The sequence below is a fragment of the Kryptolebias marmoratus genome, linkage group LG9 (genome assembly GCF_001649575.2).
Source record: "Kryptolebias marmoratus isolate JLee-2015 linkage group LG9, ASM164957v2, whole genome shotgun sequence".
NCBI classification, from domain to species: domain Eukaryota; kingdom Metazoa; phylum Chordata; class Actinopteri; order Cyprinodontiformes; family Rivulidae; genus Kryptolebias; species Kryptolebias marmoratus.
Window position 1 is genome coordinate 18273284 of NC_051438.1, and position 15109 is coordinate 18288392.

The following is a 15109-nucleotide window of genomic DNA, read 5'->3' on the forward strand; positions in this document are numbered from 1 at the left end:
TGGCAAATATACAAACCTCTGAACGGGGGTGAAGGGAACATCTGTAACCACGTACAACAAAGGTGATGAACGAATGAACGATCCTCCTCCTTCACCAGCAATGCAATGTTAAAGTTCCAAAATTACATATATCATCTGATATCCGTCATAAACCTGATATTAAAGTTTTATATTTTAAATTGTCATTATTATTATGAAGGTATACATTCATTTTTTTTATTTTGGGTACATTTTGCTCTTTTAAACTTAAAGCAAATCAAGCTAAAGTTCTTTCTTCCTCACAGACGGACATTATTCCAATTTTATTTGACTTTTTTATTAATGTCTGACCTTATTAAATGATTCCTGCTGTATTACAGTTTTATTATTACAATGTCAAATGTGTTTATTTTCGACAGTACCAATAAAAAGTTTGACCAAACTTCATTTTGATGGTTCTAAGTGCCTTTAGACCAGTAGGGAAATGTTTTCTGAACAGCCGTCAAATAGATAAACTTAAAAAAATGAAGATATTTGTTCCTTAAAATGCAACCAGGCCATGTTGTTGTGTCTGTATTTCATACAAGCAGCATTTAAGTCACATTTCCCCTGATAACGAACCTTTTTTGAAACACTAAAGTAAACCTAAAATAAAACAGAGCTGAGTTTGCCCTGAGGTTTGACGAGGTTAAAGGAAAGTTTCTGAGCATAAAAACAAGAAATATTTCAAAAAGTCTCTGGTTGAAGCTGCTGCTTTGTGTTGTAGTGATCATTTTTGGGTCCGGATCTTGATTTGGTGTTTGGAAAACTTTTATTTAACCTTCATCCAGAAACCCGTCGATGGCTTTAAAGGAAGCTCAACCAGGAAGAAGATTTCGGGATCGTCGCCGGGACACTGTGGGGTTCAAAATGAACCTCGAATAAAGTCGTTTCTCAAAGATAAAACCATAAAGTGGTTGGTCTTTTTTTTCTGTTGGAGCTGTTGGAAACTTCCAGCCCTAACATGTTGTGACATTTATTACAGAGGATCTCTCCGAGATTAATCCAATTAAAGCAGCCTGGTTATCGAATCTTCCTCCTTATTACATCAGTTCATTATGAGTGGACTGATCTGAGGACTTCTTTCTCTTTGAGCGAAAAGAAACAAACTCCCCGACGCTGAGAGTGAAGTACGAGAAACCTGCTGGATGATTTTGCAGGAAACTAACAGATAAGTGTGGCTCATTGATTGGCACTCCGGGCCGCTCCCGCGTTTCTTTGGGCCCGGAGTGGTTTTCACTTCGAGCCGCGGATGCAGAAAGCTGTGTGGGAGATAGGAGGGGGTTTGTGGTGATAAAGGAAGATGTCCTCTGAGTGTAGAAGGGTGGAGAGACGGAGGAGGAGGTCCGGTTTGTTGGGATTGACCAATGACACGGAAGACAAGCGAGGCGGAGAAGAGGCGGCGAGCTTCAGACGTCAAACATGCGTTGAAGCAGAGGAGCCAGCAGAGACTCTCTGTCGGCACTCAGAGGCTGGAAGTTTTCTCGTCCGGAGAGGAGTTTCCCAACAGGCAGCATGTCCACAGCGGTGCTGGGCTGTGTCACCGGCTTCCTGACCTACGAGACCCCCAAGTCTGTGGTGGTGAAGAGCTGGTCTGTGGGGATCACTAACCGGGTGATGCAGCTGGTCATCATCGCGTACTTCGTCGGGTCAGTGGGATCGGTTTGGGTCACCGAGCAGAAAGCGTTCTCTCTCTCTCTCTCCCTTTCTTCTGTAACCATGTTGTGCCGTTTGCCCCGCAGCTACGTCTTCCTTTACGAGAAGGCTTACCAGCAGAGCGACACAGCCATCGAGTCGTCCGTCATAACCAAAGTCAAAGGTTTCGGCAGACTCAACGACCGCGTGATGGATGTGGCCGATTACATCTACCCTCCTCAGGTGGGTCAGCCTAAGCTGCTCGTCCTAAAGCTTCTAACGTTGGCATTTATTTACACATGTGAACACAGGGCTCGTCTCGGGTGTTCTGACGTGTTTTCAGGGTTCGGGCATGTTCTGCATCATTACCAGAGTCATCGTGACCGACAACCAGTTCCAAGGTCGATGTGCAGAGGTGAGGACACGCGTCCAAACGGCTTCCTGCTTCTCAGCTGGTTTCAAATCACTTTAAAGTCTTTACCCATTATCCAGAACTACCGTCTACAAGCTAAATCCACATGCGGAGACCCTAATGACTCTCCATTGTGAGGGGAGTTCAATCTATGTGTGACTTTAATAGAATATCTGTCCAGCACTGAACTAAAGAAACGTCTTCAGATCCAAGTCCAGCTGATTTTTTTTTTTTTTTATATGTTATTAGGGGGATTGTTTTGGGGGTTGATGCAGCTCAAACTCAGCCGGGTTTTCGTAAAAGTTGCGTTAGAAAACAGCAAATATTCCTCGTCTTTGTTTATAACTAATTTTGGTGATCATTTATGGAAATTCTCCCGTTAGAGTTCAGAATATCTCAGCTCATTTCCATCCAATCTCAGCTCCAACCTTTTCTTTTAACTCTCTCCACCGCTCGATTTCCTCCCCTAAATGACTCCGCTTCTCAGCTTCTAGTCGCCGTTTCTTTTCAGAAGAAGAACTTTACGTTTTCTCTTCGACCCTGGTGTTTCTGACTCCGTTTACATCCTGGGATTATTTTACCGATCTGATATCCGTCACGCCCCGACTGCCAGAAGTGAACTCGTTAATGTTTGAATGTAAACAAACGACTCGTAAAACCTGACTATGCTGATTTGGCTCATTTATTACAGATTATTCTGCAGACTTTCGGTAGAAAATGATGCGCATTCGGTAGTTATTTTTACCATAGATGATACACATGTACAAAAAATTATAATAAAAACAATGAAAAATCTTGTATTTTGACAACTATTATGGCTTTAAAGATAAAAGAATTTTTTTTTTTTTTTTTTTTTTTGTCTTACAAACCACTGATCTTTCACTAGAATCCATTTTTTACTGTATCAATGAAACACTTCTTGATGAACGTCTTACTATGATCACATTATATGTGTTTTAATCAGACTGAGGGACCGGAGCCTCTGAAACATCTGCGTTACCTTCCAAACTTTTTAAAAAGCTGTTTATCCATTTGCGGATTCTAAAGAATAATGTCGTCTTGTGAGAAATACAGAACAGAACGTCGGTGTGTGGCGATAAATCAAATGTCTGAGCTCTGACTGCTTTAAGAGGAGTGGGAACAGCCTGAAAACACACACACACAAAAAAAACCTTTTAGAGAGCGGGAACTGTACAAGTCTCGCTCTTTTCAGAAAGGACGTTCGCTGTAAAGAGGCAGTTTAATCCTTTAAAGCCTCGGTTCAATGAAGAACATCGGAGGAAAGAGCTTCTAAAAAGTATTTTAGCTTCTGAAACCATTAGACCATTGCATTAGGGTTATACACAAACAACAACAAATGTGGGCTGATAAGTAAATTTCACCCCTGCGCACAATAAAAATCCACCATATTGTCCTCATTAAACCCAACTGATGTACCGTGCTACTGAAAAAAAATTACATTTATCATTTTGCTTTACGTATTTTATTTTAACTTGTTGATTTTGTGTTTTTTGTGTGTTTCAGACTGAAAGAGGCTTCACGTGTGAAACAGACGCAAACTGTACTCAATACATTGGCTCTGTTCTCTCCAGTGGTGAGGCAAAGCATTAGTTGGGGATCTTTTGAGAATTTAAATGCTTTTCGTTACGAAATGAAGGCTGAGGAGTATTTGAAAAAAGGCACATCGTGCCTCTTTTCCTCTTTTCAAAGGTTTGATTACGGGCGTTTGCCTCAAAGCCTCGAATGAAACGACGGGTCGGTGCGAGATAGAAGGCTGGTGTCCGGCGGAGAATGACAGCGTCAAGATGTAAGGTTTTTTCACACTCAACCCACAGGTCCGCTTGTACAACAGAACGTCCCCTGTCACTGAAAAAACCCACCTGCTGTGCTCCCCCGTCTGCAGGGACACGATGGAGGAGTTTAAAAGCTTCACCATCTTCATCAAAAACAGCATCCGCTTCCCGCTCTTCAACGTCACCAGGTGGGTCATCCGCTGGTCTCCAGCAAAAAAAAAAAAACAACAAAAAAAAAACGCTATAAGTCCCCTAATCGTGCGTACTTCCGTCTTCTCTCAGAGGAAACTTCCCCGCCACGATGAACATCAAGACCTGCACCAACAACGAGAAGGATCCCTTATGTCCCATCTTTCGAGTGGAGGACATCCTGAAAGAGACCAAGCAGAATCTGACTCAACTGGCAATGAAGGTCTTATTAAGCTTTGCTGTCCTTCAATCTCACGGCTAAAGTGTTGGTCCAGTGTCAACGTGGGTTTTGTTGAGGAGATGGTGAAAGCAACAGGGTCATGCTGTTAGAAAGTCCCAAATATATCTGTGTCCAGAGTCCAGACGTGTCCAGATGTTCATGAGAGTATACGCTGCTTTAGCTTTGACCGTTAAACATCCGTCTGAACAATGTGGTACACTGCAGAAACAAAGAGCCGGACTGTTTTCAGTGGTGAGAAGATAAAGAAGTGTCTACCGGCGGCAGACATTAAACGTCCTGTCTGCCGTCACTGTTCAAAGTTAATGTCAGATTTACACAAAAAACAGATTCAACCAATTCCAAAAGTCTGCTGATCTGATTGTTTGAAGACATTTTAGTTTAGGGAGCTTTCTTTAGTTTGTTTTTAGTGATTGAAACCACCTAAAGAGATGCACAATGTTACAAGGGTCAGTTTTAGGGTGGAGAAATAACTTATTTGCTACGTAGTTTGATTTATTACCTCTCTACCACCTAAAACCGACCAAACCTAAGAGCCGGACTCTACAGATTAGAACAATTCTGAACCTTGGAGGGCGTTTAATTACGATTATAAAGCTTTAATGTGTGACTCTTCGCCTTGCAGGGTGGAGAAATAGGGATAAACATTGCGTGGCAGTGCAACCTAGACCAGAATATCGAGAAGTGTATACCCAAGTACTCCTTCAGGAGGATGGACGCTCCGTTCGAAAAGAACAGGATCTCTAAAGGCTACAACTTCAGGTAGGAGCGAATAACTTTTTCATGTACGTTTTTATTTTTCCCCTCAGCCCTTAAATGTTCTATTTATTTATTTATTTTTGTAACATTTCTTACCTTTGAATGCAGATATGCCAAATATTACAAGACAGAGAACGGGACTGAATTCCGAACTCTTCACAAAGCGTACGCGGTCCGGTTTGATGTCATGGTTACCGGCAAAGTAAGTGATGTGGAATTCTGTCTCGTTTCCAATTAAAAGAGCCTGATGGGAAGTTGGGTGGGGAGTAAAAACAGAGGCCGTAAAAATTAATTCTTTCAGTTTAACACTGGTGTCTGTGTGCAGCAGGTGTTGTGTTTAGCTTTGTTTTTTGGTGTGGAAATGAGTGGGTCAATCTAACCCGGAAAATAAAACTAAATTCAACACCGGAAGTCAAAGGAGGCTTTGACTTTACATCTGATTATGTTAATAATACAGTAAAGAAATATTAATCAACAGTTCTACTGGTTTTATTAAACTTCTGGTGTTCCGTTTCCTTCCATTTCCCCATCTACACTGAAGACAAAACAAAACACAACACCTGCTCTGCATAAACACCAATGTTTTGCACTGAGGGTGCAAAATCTTATTACCTAATATTTTATTTTACCAATGACACCCCCCCCCCTCTACATATTTGCAACTTTGTTCACTAAACTGAAAACAACAAAATTAACAACATATTTTGCAAAAATCAGAAAATATTTTTTTTGCCACATCCAGATATAATGCTAAAAGCAATCTGTAATATTTCTGAGTTGTATTTTCTCAAAAAATAGTTTGGTTTTTGTTTGGTTTTATCTTAGTTTTCAAATCTATTTAGAACTTCTGATTGTCGCAGCTAGCAAACATCTTTTACCGTTAGCATCATTAGCAGCTAGCAAACATCTTTTACCGTTAGCATCATTAGCAGCTAGCACAGAGACTTGGTATGCCTGTCCCACATGTGTAGCGAGTGAGACCACACTATAAGTTTTTATAAACAAAAATGTTTTAATTTAATAGTTTTATCTAACTTTTCCATCACTCTATCCAATCAGTAGGTTAAGCTATGCTAACACAGGTTGCCTAAAGCATCAAAACAGCTCAAAAAAAGGGATTGCTTCCATACTACTGATCGATTTTGTAGCTATACAGCCCTTTCTGTAAATACATTGGGACTTTGTGGGGTTTTTTTTTCAAAATAAAATGGAAACATTTATTACTTTGTTGAGAGCACTTTTGTGTGATTGGCATATTTTTTTCCCGCTCTTGTCTTCCAGGCGGGAAAGTTCAGTTTAGTCCCAACAGTGATCAACGTAGTTGCTGCATTAACCTCGATTGGGATGGTATGAACTTCGAAACTGAAGCTAAAATGGAGATTTCTTCCTCATTGTCGGCTATCTCTGCTCATTTTTTTTTCTGTGTTGACAGGGTACAGTTCTCTGTGATATCATCTTACTGAACTGCTTGAAAGGAGCAGAGCAGTATAAAGCCAAGAAGTTTGAAGAGGTACTGTATCTGTTTATTCATTTGTTTTCTGGACCCGCTTGACCCCGTTCAGGGTCACGAAGGGCGCTGGACCGTGTGTACGGGACAGTTCGGGTCACCATTTGTTCTCAGAAGTTGGATATTCTGAATTCCAAGTTGGAAAAATCAACTGGAATAACCCCTGAAGTTGAAATTTAGACTTGGAAAGTCAGAGATTCCAGACCTCAAAATCTAATATTGCTGTGTTTTAAGCAGATGATTTGAGTTTGTTGAAGTGGTCTTCTGCAGAGAGCGTATCTGCCTGCTGTAGACACCTTCACATTGAGCAGAGTAGCTAAATGACTAGTCTGAGTGGGGTCAAGACATCACCCCCTCCAGGTTGGGAGGGAGGTGCTGCCTCAAGTGGAGGAGTTTAAGTATCTCTGGGTTTTGTTCAAGAGCGAGAGAAGAACGGAGCGTGAGATCGACAGGCGGATCGGTGCAGCCTCTGCATTACTGCATACTCTGTACCGGTCTGTGTGTTGAAGAGGGAGCTGAGCTGTTTATCGGTCGGAAAACCCTCACCTGCGGTCACAAGCTCTGGGTAGTGAGCAAAAGAAGGAGGTCGTGGATGCAGTTTTCTCCACGGGGCAGCTGGGTTCTCCCTTAGAGATAGGGTGAGAAGTTCGGTTTTCCGGTTGGAGCTCGGAGTAGAGTCGCTGCTCCTCCTCATCGAGAGGAGCTAGGTGAGGTGGTTCTGGTATCTGGTAAGGACGCCTCCCTACAGAGGTGTCCAACTGGGAAGAGACCCTGGAGAAGACCCAGGACACACTGGAGAGACCCGGCTGGATTGCTGAGATTACCATGGATTCCTCCTGAAAGAGCTGGAGGAGACATCTGGACCTCCCCGGTCAAACTGCTGCCCCCCGCGACCCGACTCCAGAACAAACAGCAACTAATGGATGGATGAATGGCACTTTTGAGATAATGTTTTCCACATAGTGGTCTGTGGTTATTTACACCGATTATTGTGTAAGTGTGTGATCCATTGCAGTACTCTTCCACGTGAACAAAGCACAGCAAAGTTAACCCTGTTAAGTGTACCCAAGAGTTCCTCTCTGATGGAAAAGTAAAGCAGTGAAATTATAAATAAATAAAAATCACATTTGCTCAAACCGCGGTATCATTTGTGGATTCACACCGCAGAACTTTTACATCAGTCAGTCTCGGTCCGGTTGCACTCACGCTGTTAAGTCATTGCTCAGCTGTTTTTGTTTGTTTTTTAAATGTCTTATTTGGTTTTGTTGTTACATGTAACTGCATTTTTTTAAGCTGCAAGCCTAGTTTTGAATACGGAGTGCCTCGACCGTAAAACCCTACTCTTGTCTCATTGCTTTGTCCATCCAGGTGACAGAGGACAAGAAAGAACCGGCCGTCACTCCCAGCCCGGGCAGTCAGCGCTCATTCAAAGCGGGAATGAAGAGCTCCGGAGACTCCGGGGCCATTTCCCTCTACATGTCCGACTGACAGCAGCCGTCTGGGGAAAGAAAAAGGACACCTCTCTCCCTTTAGTTTATTCAGCGCCTTGATGACCGAAAGGGTCATCTAAAAAAAAAATGAAAAAAAGAATTAAGCTTTTGCTGGCAAAATAAGTCATAAAGAGGAAATTTTCAAGATCAAAATGTCATTTTTTTCAATTTCTTAATCTCAGAAGAATTTTCCCACATTTTGTGATCTTTCCTTTTTGTCCACATGTTCATAAAATAACAAAATGTTTGTGTTTGCAAATAAAAAGCTGAATTCTCCCATTGGTGTGCAGATACATGTGTGTGTTCGTGTGTGTGTGTGTCGTTTGCAAATGGGCCATCATTAGTGCACTTCTGGGTCGTCATGAGATGTTTACTGTGCCCGCTAATGGACTGATGCAGTTTCTCTTTTCGAGCAGACACTCCAGGAAAACAAGAGGATTCTTATTTTCTGCGTTTATTCCTTCGATTTACTTCCAGCATTTCATCTCCAGCTTTCCCTGTATGTCAATAACTGTGGTTCTCAGTTCTTTCCGCACATTAATGCATCACAAGTGTATTTATTTATTTATTTGATTTTCACTTCTCTCTTTGTGCCCCCTCTAAACTGACTAGAGCACTCAAAAAAAAAAAAAGTCAACCAAAGAGGCTCTTAATGGGTCTGGATGTGATTTACTTTTTAAAGATATCTCAAATGGGAGACCTCAGGGGAGTTGCCGTTAACCGCAAAGATTGATGCGCTAATTTAATAACAGAATAATCCGAGTACAGAACGGAAATGAAAAAGCGTGATACAAAGAGCTAAGCTGCACTCGTCTCTTAATAAAGAAGCTCATCTTTAGGCCAAATGAACACACTGACAGATCTCTGACTATTAAAACTAATAGACTTACTGTCAAATAATAAGAGTTTCACATTGTTCCTTTTTATTTGAAATAAATTGATAAGACAGTCACTAAAGCCAGCAGGACCTGGTTTACTGGAGCTGCCACGATGTATTTTTGGAACCAGAGTCTGTGCACTAGGGATGTGGGACTTTAAGCCCCGCCCACACACACCCTCCTCACACACACATAAAATCCTGGTGCCAGATGGCCCGTCTTTTAAGCATAAAATAACAAACTACAGCTAAACGTGTTCGAAAAATGAGTATTGGATAATATAGCATATTCGACACGGTCCTCCTGTGTGACAGTCTATTCAACTTCAATTGCAAGTGAGCCTTATAAAAAAAATACAAAGCTGGGGCTTTGAGGACTCATGCAATAATTTTGCCGTCTCTGGCAGGTTCAACCTCAGAAAAAAGTAGTTTTGTTTGGTTAATATCGAAGCTACTTGCTGCGGCGACGCAGTGATAGCAGCCGACGGCCTCCGGTGAAAACACCCGAGATTTACTTTTCCCTCTTGGCGTAATCGTTGAAACTTCTGTTGGTTCATCGTTTTATGATGGTTAAACTAAAACCTGTTAAAGCAGTAGTTTAGTTCGCTCTTTGAAAGTTAATTTTGACCGGACGGACGCTGGTTTGAGCGGAACCAGGACCAAAGTGGAGGCGAAACGTGACTGATGCTAAAAGATTTATCTGTTGTTACCCAAGTCCAGGACGCCAGATTCGGCTTAGTCCGGTTATCGAAATGCTCTCACTAACGCATAATTTCACGAGGAATCCGTTCAGAAACGGAAACCTTTACGGTACTTTCTGTCGTTTCCAGGCGTGACTTTAAAAAGCAGAGCGGTGTCAGGATTTTTTTTAATGAAAGATCCAAACACGGAAAATGACCAAAACAGATGCTTTAATAGTCGTTTTAACCGTGTGCATCACAAGTCTTCCAGTAAAAAAAACAACCTTTTAGAAGCAATAAATGAACCTATTTTATTTTTTAACAAGTGACGTCTTAGGAAAACTTTGACGGTGATAATATTTGCCACAAAGCGAATAAACTCCGTGCTCCGGCGCTTCACTCTGCAGGATCTGGATCCATCTCATAAAGTTCCCCCTCTGGGATTAACCCCAGGATGGCCTGTCAGGGAACCATTACGAAGAGACAGGATATGTCCAGAGTGTCAGTAACAGAGACATTAGACCAGGAAGTGGTCTGCTGCAGTCCAGTGGGATGGAAGACCTTTAAAAAGCTGTTAAAATGAGCGAATACCATTTACTTATTTGCTTTTGATCCCTGCTGCAGAAAGATGCATCTGATTGGATAGAATCCAAGTTTTTAGACAGTTTCTGAACGAAATGGGGGGTAAAAGTAAATGCATCAAGCGTCCAGAGAGCAATGAGCTTCAGAAAGCTTGCCAAGTCCCGTCGGAAATACTAGTAAAAAATTAAAAAGAAATTAAAACAAAACTGAGGACGCAAATCAGAGTTCTTAGAATCCTCGTGATGCTGTGGCTCTCTTCAGTGCTGCCATTTTCAAAACTGTTTTCAGGCGAAAATCCACTGCCCTCTTTGTTTTGAATTGTTTCACGTCCACGGGGGGGGGGGGTTGAAACGTTCTCCGCGGCCACTAGCTGTGCTTTTTGCCCGTGTTCTTCCTCTTCAGGGCCTTTATCCAGGCAGGAAGAGAGCGGCGGGCTCGTATCGCCTCCTCGGCCGCCGCCTGCATCGCCTCGAACTCCTGCTCGATCAGCGAGTCCTCGTCCGACCTCAGGTCCTCCTCCGAGTCAGTGAGGTCCATGGCGACACTCGGAGACGCTATGGTTACCACCTCCTCCGCGAAGTGAACCTTGCGCTTCTCCTCGACTCGTCTCTGAGCGACAGAACAGGAAAGAGCAGACTTTAGCTTCGAAAACAGGACTGACATTTGTATTTTTAAAGAGCTGAAGTTTATGTCTGTAGGACAAATTCAATTTTGATTACTTGTTTAACTTTCCAAAAGTTTATTTGCATCATTTTGGTCAGAATGAGTAAAAAAAAGGCTTTTTTCTAATTTTCTCAATTTAAACCAAAATTCATCAAAACTTCAAAACTTTATCAAACATCTTCTACTTCTGTAACAACACGGTAAACAACTCATATTTAGCCTTAGCTGAAACTAAACTGGGGCATTTTTTGCATAAAGAAAATTTTTTAGCTGCTTTGTCACCAAGCCTCGGTTTTAAGACTGAGGCCTCCTGGGTTATTTGGACCCCAGAGCAGCTGGAGGGTTCAGCTGAGGAAATGTCTGCAGTCAGGATTTATTTAGTCGACTTTCTAATTTTGCACCACAAGGGGGCGCTGTGATTCACAACAACCTACCCTTTTGGTCAGCACCGAGGTCTCTGAATCCTGGGACATGGAGTGTTTGATGATGCTTCGGGGGACCGGGGCAGAAGGATTGAAGGGGGACAGAGACTCAGGAGGACCCTCCAGAGCGCCGAGCGGCAGGACGTCTCCCTGCTGCGGCGTCGGCGCGTCCTCCATCATTTGGGCGCTGGGTAAGGTCGGCGCAGATATGGACCTCCCTGTGAGGTTAAAACAACAGAATAACGATTCAGATCTTCATCGTGCGGTGCTTTTTCTTAAAAACCGAAATACAAAAAGGCATCACAAGAAAAGGAGAAGGACACAAAAACCGCTGCCTTCATTCGTCTCTGATCGCTGTAGGGTTTGATAAAAAATGGATTTAGAGTAAAGACTGAATAGACAGAAGCAGAAATCTGCTCGCTGCGTTGTGCAGATGTTCTGACCTCTTTCTGCAGACTGATGGTGCCTCTTCCTGCTGCTCTGACCTCTGATCTTCATCACGGCGTTTTGAAGCAAATCTGAAGGCTGCGGACAACAAAAGAACCCGTTAACCTCTCACGCCACATTAAACAGGTGTTTGTTTTTGGATTTTTCCGTTAGGGCGAAGAGGCGGACGTCTCACCTGCACTGGGGAGGAAGGTACGAGCCGAGGGCCGCTCTCTCTGCGCAACGCGTCTGACTGGTTCTGACCGTCCTCCATTCGCTCCAGCTGCTCGGCCTCCCTGTCGACGGACTCCGGCTGCTTTTCCTCTGCAACGTTCATGCTGACCGACGTGGGTATGGGCGGCGCTGGGGCCGTGCCAAACCCCGGAGCCTGCGAGGACCCCGTGCTCCTGACGCCCCACGGGCCGCTCCCATCTCCGAGCTGGTTCAGACTCCCAGCTGGCTGGTTGGTATTAAAAGGATTTGGCGGGATTTGGCGTTGCGGCTCCTCTGGCGGTCTCAGGTTCATCGAGGAGGCTTGGAGGTTGGGGTTTATGAACCTGGCCCACTCCTGGCCTTTGGTAATCTCCTCCAGGAGGCTGAAGGAGCCCAGGCCGAACTCAAACTCACTGTTACGCCTGAAAGCAGGAGAACGTACAACCTCGGTTTTAGGTGTTTGACTTAAAACAAAAAAAAGTTATCAAAAGGGAAACACAGTCAGCTCTCTTCTGGTTCCAAGGTTTTGAAAATCAGAACATAAGAAAAGTGATCTGGTTTTTACCGAGTTCCTTATTTGTTCAATTCTAACCTCAAACGTAGAAAAACCTCCACACCGGATTCCACCGTGTCTTTATTTATTCAACAGGAGTGAAGCCAGAATGGAAAGGATGTGTGGAAAACGAAGTCCAGCCTGTGATTCTGTAGAACCACCTTTAGCAACAATAACTCTCAGTAGTTGACTTTTATCAGTGTAGGACTCTTTGGACCACTTAACTTTCCAACATCACCTCAGATCATTGCAGCCATTTGTTTCTGCTCGAGTGTCTTGAGGTCGCACCCCTTCTTTTCTTTGTCAGCCGTTCTGTTGTAGACGTGCTGCTGAGTTTGGGATCGTTGTCCTGGTCCATGACCCGGTCTGGTCCGGTCCGAGCTTCGGAGACAGACCGCCTTCCATTTGACTCCGGAATCTCTTGGTTTCCAGAGGAACCTCACGGCCGACTCAGTGAACGCAAGGCGTCCGGGTCCTGTGGCTGCAAAACGAGCCCGAACCATCAGCCCTCCACCACCGTGCTCCGCGGCTGCTTTGAGGTGTTTGGGTGACATTATGGTGTAAACGTCTCAGCCTTGGTCTCATCTGGCCAAAGGACGTTGTTCCAGAAGTCTCGCGGTTCGTTCATGAAACCTAAATCCTGCGGCCGTCTTCCTTTTAGGGAGAGGAGACTTTCTCCAAATAAGCCACGATTGTTCTTTTCTCATTCTACTGTCATGACCTCTAACCTCTAACCTGCTATCTGAGGCCTGTGGAGTCTGAGATGGAGCTCTCGTTCTTGTCATTTCTCTGAGTGTCGCACGGTCTGACCTTGGGGTGAATTTGCCGGGGTTGTCCACTCCTGGGAAGACCGGCAGCCATCCCAAAAGCAGAACTTTTCCATCTCCAGGCGTGTAAAGCTGGTGGAGACAAACTCCAGAGAACCTGCGGCTGGGTTTACAGCAAAGGTGATCCTATGACCTATTGACTCTGGGGGGGGTAAAGGTCCATGCTTCTCGTGTTGCTCTGTTATTAAAATCCCGGTAAAATGCTTTGAAGTTTGTGGGTTCTTAAGGTGACAAAATGGTGGGAAAGTACAGTTTTCTTCAGGGCACTTTGCGTTTGTGTCTCCAGGGCTAAACACCTCAAAGGGAATGTGTGACTTCTCTCTCATTGGTTTCTGTCTTTAATGCCGACTTGGAAGGAGAACGCACTTTGTGGCCGGTGCCAGAGCAGAGCGTGCATCGTGTCGCGTCGGGCTTTGTTTCCTTGTATGGCCTGTCAGAAAATCCTCACGCATCACTGGATGAAGGTGTGACGGCAGAAGGAGGGGGGGTTCTTGGCACATTAAAAGTTAATAACAAAGCAAAACATTGCTATGGTTGGAACCATGACAAATACCTTTCATTACGATCTGGTGATGCATTTAAGGAACGAATACGAACTGAAGGAGGCCGACCTGCAGAGGTAGTTTGAGCACGCTGGTTAGTTTCCTACCTGGTACTGTTGTCTGTAGTGTTGTTTTCAGTTTGTGCAGGAAATGTTTTGCTGGGGGAGTGGCCGTCCAACGAAGGATGAGTCGTTTCTCCGTGGTTGTTTGGCGCGTTGATAAAGTTCCCCGCCGTCGCTACCTGGTTCGTCGTCGGAATCTGTGAAACAAGCGAGCTCAGTTTGAAATCCCTTGTGTTTAACACTCCCATCAAGGAGAAAAAAGCCAAATGAGAGCTCACCTGATCTGCCGTCCCTTCGTCCTGTTTTCCCTTCCTGCCGTGCTTCTCCTTCCATCGCTCCTTGATCCGCTGCGTCCATCGCCTCGTTTTGTTCTCAGACGGACGCTTTTTCCTGATGTTGGCCGTCCCCTGGCTGCCCGAGAAAACCTGCACGTCCGGACTGTCCTTCGGGCCGCCGACTACTCCGTTTTCCACTTGCAAAGCCTCTTCGCCAGCGGCGCCGGGATGGGACCAGGCGGGCGCCAGGCTCCGGCCCTGGCTCATGCTGGACACGGCGCCCATGCTGGGAGGGACGTGGTTCGTAAAGCCGACACTCGCCCCGTCTCTGTCGGTGCTCCCGGAGCAGCTGAGGTCGACATCCTTGGGGGATTCGGTAGGAAACAGCCGCCCTGTTCCTCTCGCGGAGAACTCAACCGAACCGGCGGACCGTCCCACCCCCCTCCACCCACCTGGGTCTCCATCAGCGTTGACTCTCTGGGAGGGGAAGGAAGTCCAACTCCTGCCCACTTCACAACCAGGACCTGGCTGCTTCGTGAAGCCTGCAGCAGGGACCGCGTTGGAGGGGCTGATGTTGAAACCGAACACATCGGCGGGCCTGTTGTCCACCTCGTGGTGGTTGAGTACCCCTCTCCCCCCGTCGAGCACGTCGCGCCCCGGTGCGAAGCCTACTGGGGGGAACACGGGTGTCTGCAGGTGCGTCTGGCCATCTCTTCCCGGCTGAAGCTTCAGCCTCTGCAGCATAGACTGCAACAAGGCCTGCGAGTCCGCCGACTGGTGTGACTGAGACATCTAGGAGCCAAAGAAACCTCTCCTCGTCGCGTCCGCCGAGTCACGGAACAACACATGTAAACAACGCGGCGTCTCCAGCCGAACGGGGGGTGGGTGGGTTCCTCACTGCGTTGAAGGCTGAAGACGGAATCACCTGAGTGGAAACCAAGTCCAG

The 15109-nt window shown here is 45.1% G+C and overlaps 2 protein-coding genes across 2 annotated transcripts; one reads left to right on the forward strand and one right to left on the reverse strand.

Annotated features, from left to right (window-relative positions):
• The first annotated feature begins 1410 nt into the window (after positions 1-1410).
• p2rx3a (purinergic receptor P2X, ligand-gated ion channel, 3a) lies at positions 1411-8253 on the forward strand. The gene is made up of 12 exons (XM_017428229.3): positions 1411-1667; positions 1761-1896; positions 1997-2068; positions 3590-3659; positions 3776-3872; positions 3969-4046; positions 4141-4270; positions 4911-5047; positions 5153-5246; positions 6326-6391; positions 6477-6554; positions 7920-8253. Exons 1-12 carry the CDS (start codon positions 1534-1536, stop codon positions 8037-8039), a joined length of 1212 nt encoding a protein of 403 aa, XP_017283718.1. The 5' UTR covers positions 1411-1533; the 3' UTR covers positions 8040-8253.
• Positions 8254-9812: 1559 nt separating this feature from the next.
• On the reverse strand, positions 9813-14994 carry LOC108243036. Its single transcript, XM_017428218.3, has 6 exons — positions 14167-14994; positions 13934-14085; positions 11888-12326; positions 11709-11790; positions 11278-11483; positions 9813-10789 (listed from the first exon to the last, which is right to left on the reverse strand). Exons 1-6 carry the CDS (start codon positions 14953-14955, stop codon positions 10547-10549), a joined length of 1911 nt encoding a protein of 636 aa, XP_017283707.1. The 5' UTR covers positions 14956-14994; the 3' UTR covers positions 9813-10546.
• Between the last annotated feature and the right edge of the window lie 115 nt (positions 14995-15109).

What these genes read in the sequence shown, in the direction of transcription:
- p2rx3a (XM_017428229.3), top strand. Translation starts at nt 1,534, where the DNA reads ATGTCCACAGCGGTGCTGGGCTGTGTCACCGGCTTCCTGACCTACGAG. An exon ending in TGACTCAACTGGCAATGAAG is followed by an intron (nt 4,271 to 4,910) that starts GTCTTATTAAGC and finishes TTCGCCTTGCAG; the next exon opens with GGTGGAGAAATAGGGATAAA. An exon ending in ATGTCATGGTTACCGGCAAA is followed by an intron (nt 5,247 to 6,325) that starts GTAAGTGATGTG and finishes CTTGTCTTCCAG; the next exon opens with GCGGGAAAGTTCAGTTTAGT.
- LOC108243036 (XM_017428218.3), bottom strand. Translation starts at nt 14,955, where the DNA reads ATGTCTCAGTCACACCAGTCGGCGGACTCGCAGGCCTTGTTGCAGTCT. An exon ending in ACGAAGGGACGGCAGATCAG is followed by an intron (nt 14,086 to 14,166) that starts GTGAGCTCTCAT and finishes CTTGTTTCACAG; the next exon opens with ATTCCGACGACGAACCAGGT. An exon ending in CCTCGGTGCTGACCAAAAGG is followed by an intron (nt 10,790 to 11,277) that starts GTAGGTTGTTGT and finishes TCTGTCGCTCAG; the next exon opens with AGACGAGTCGAGGAGAAGCG.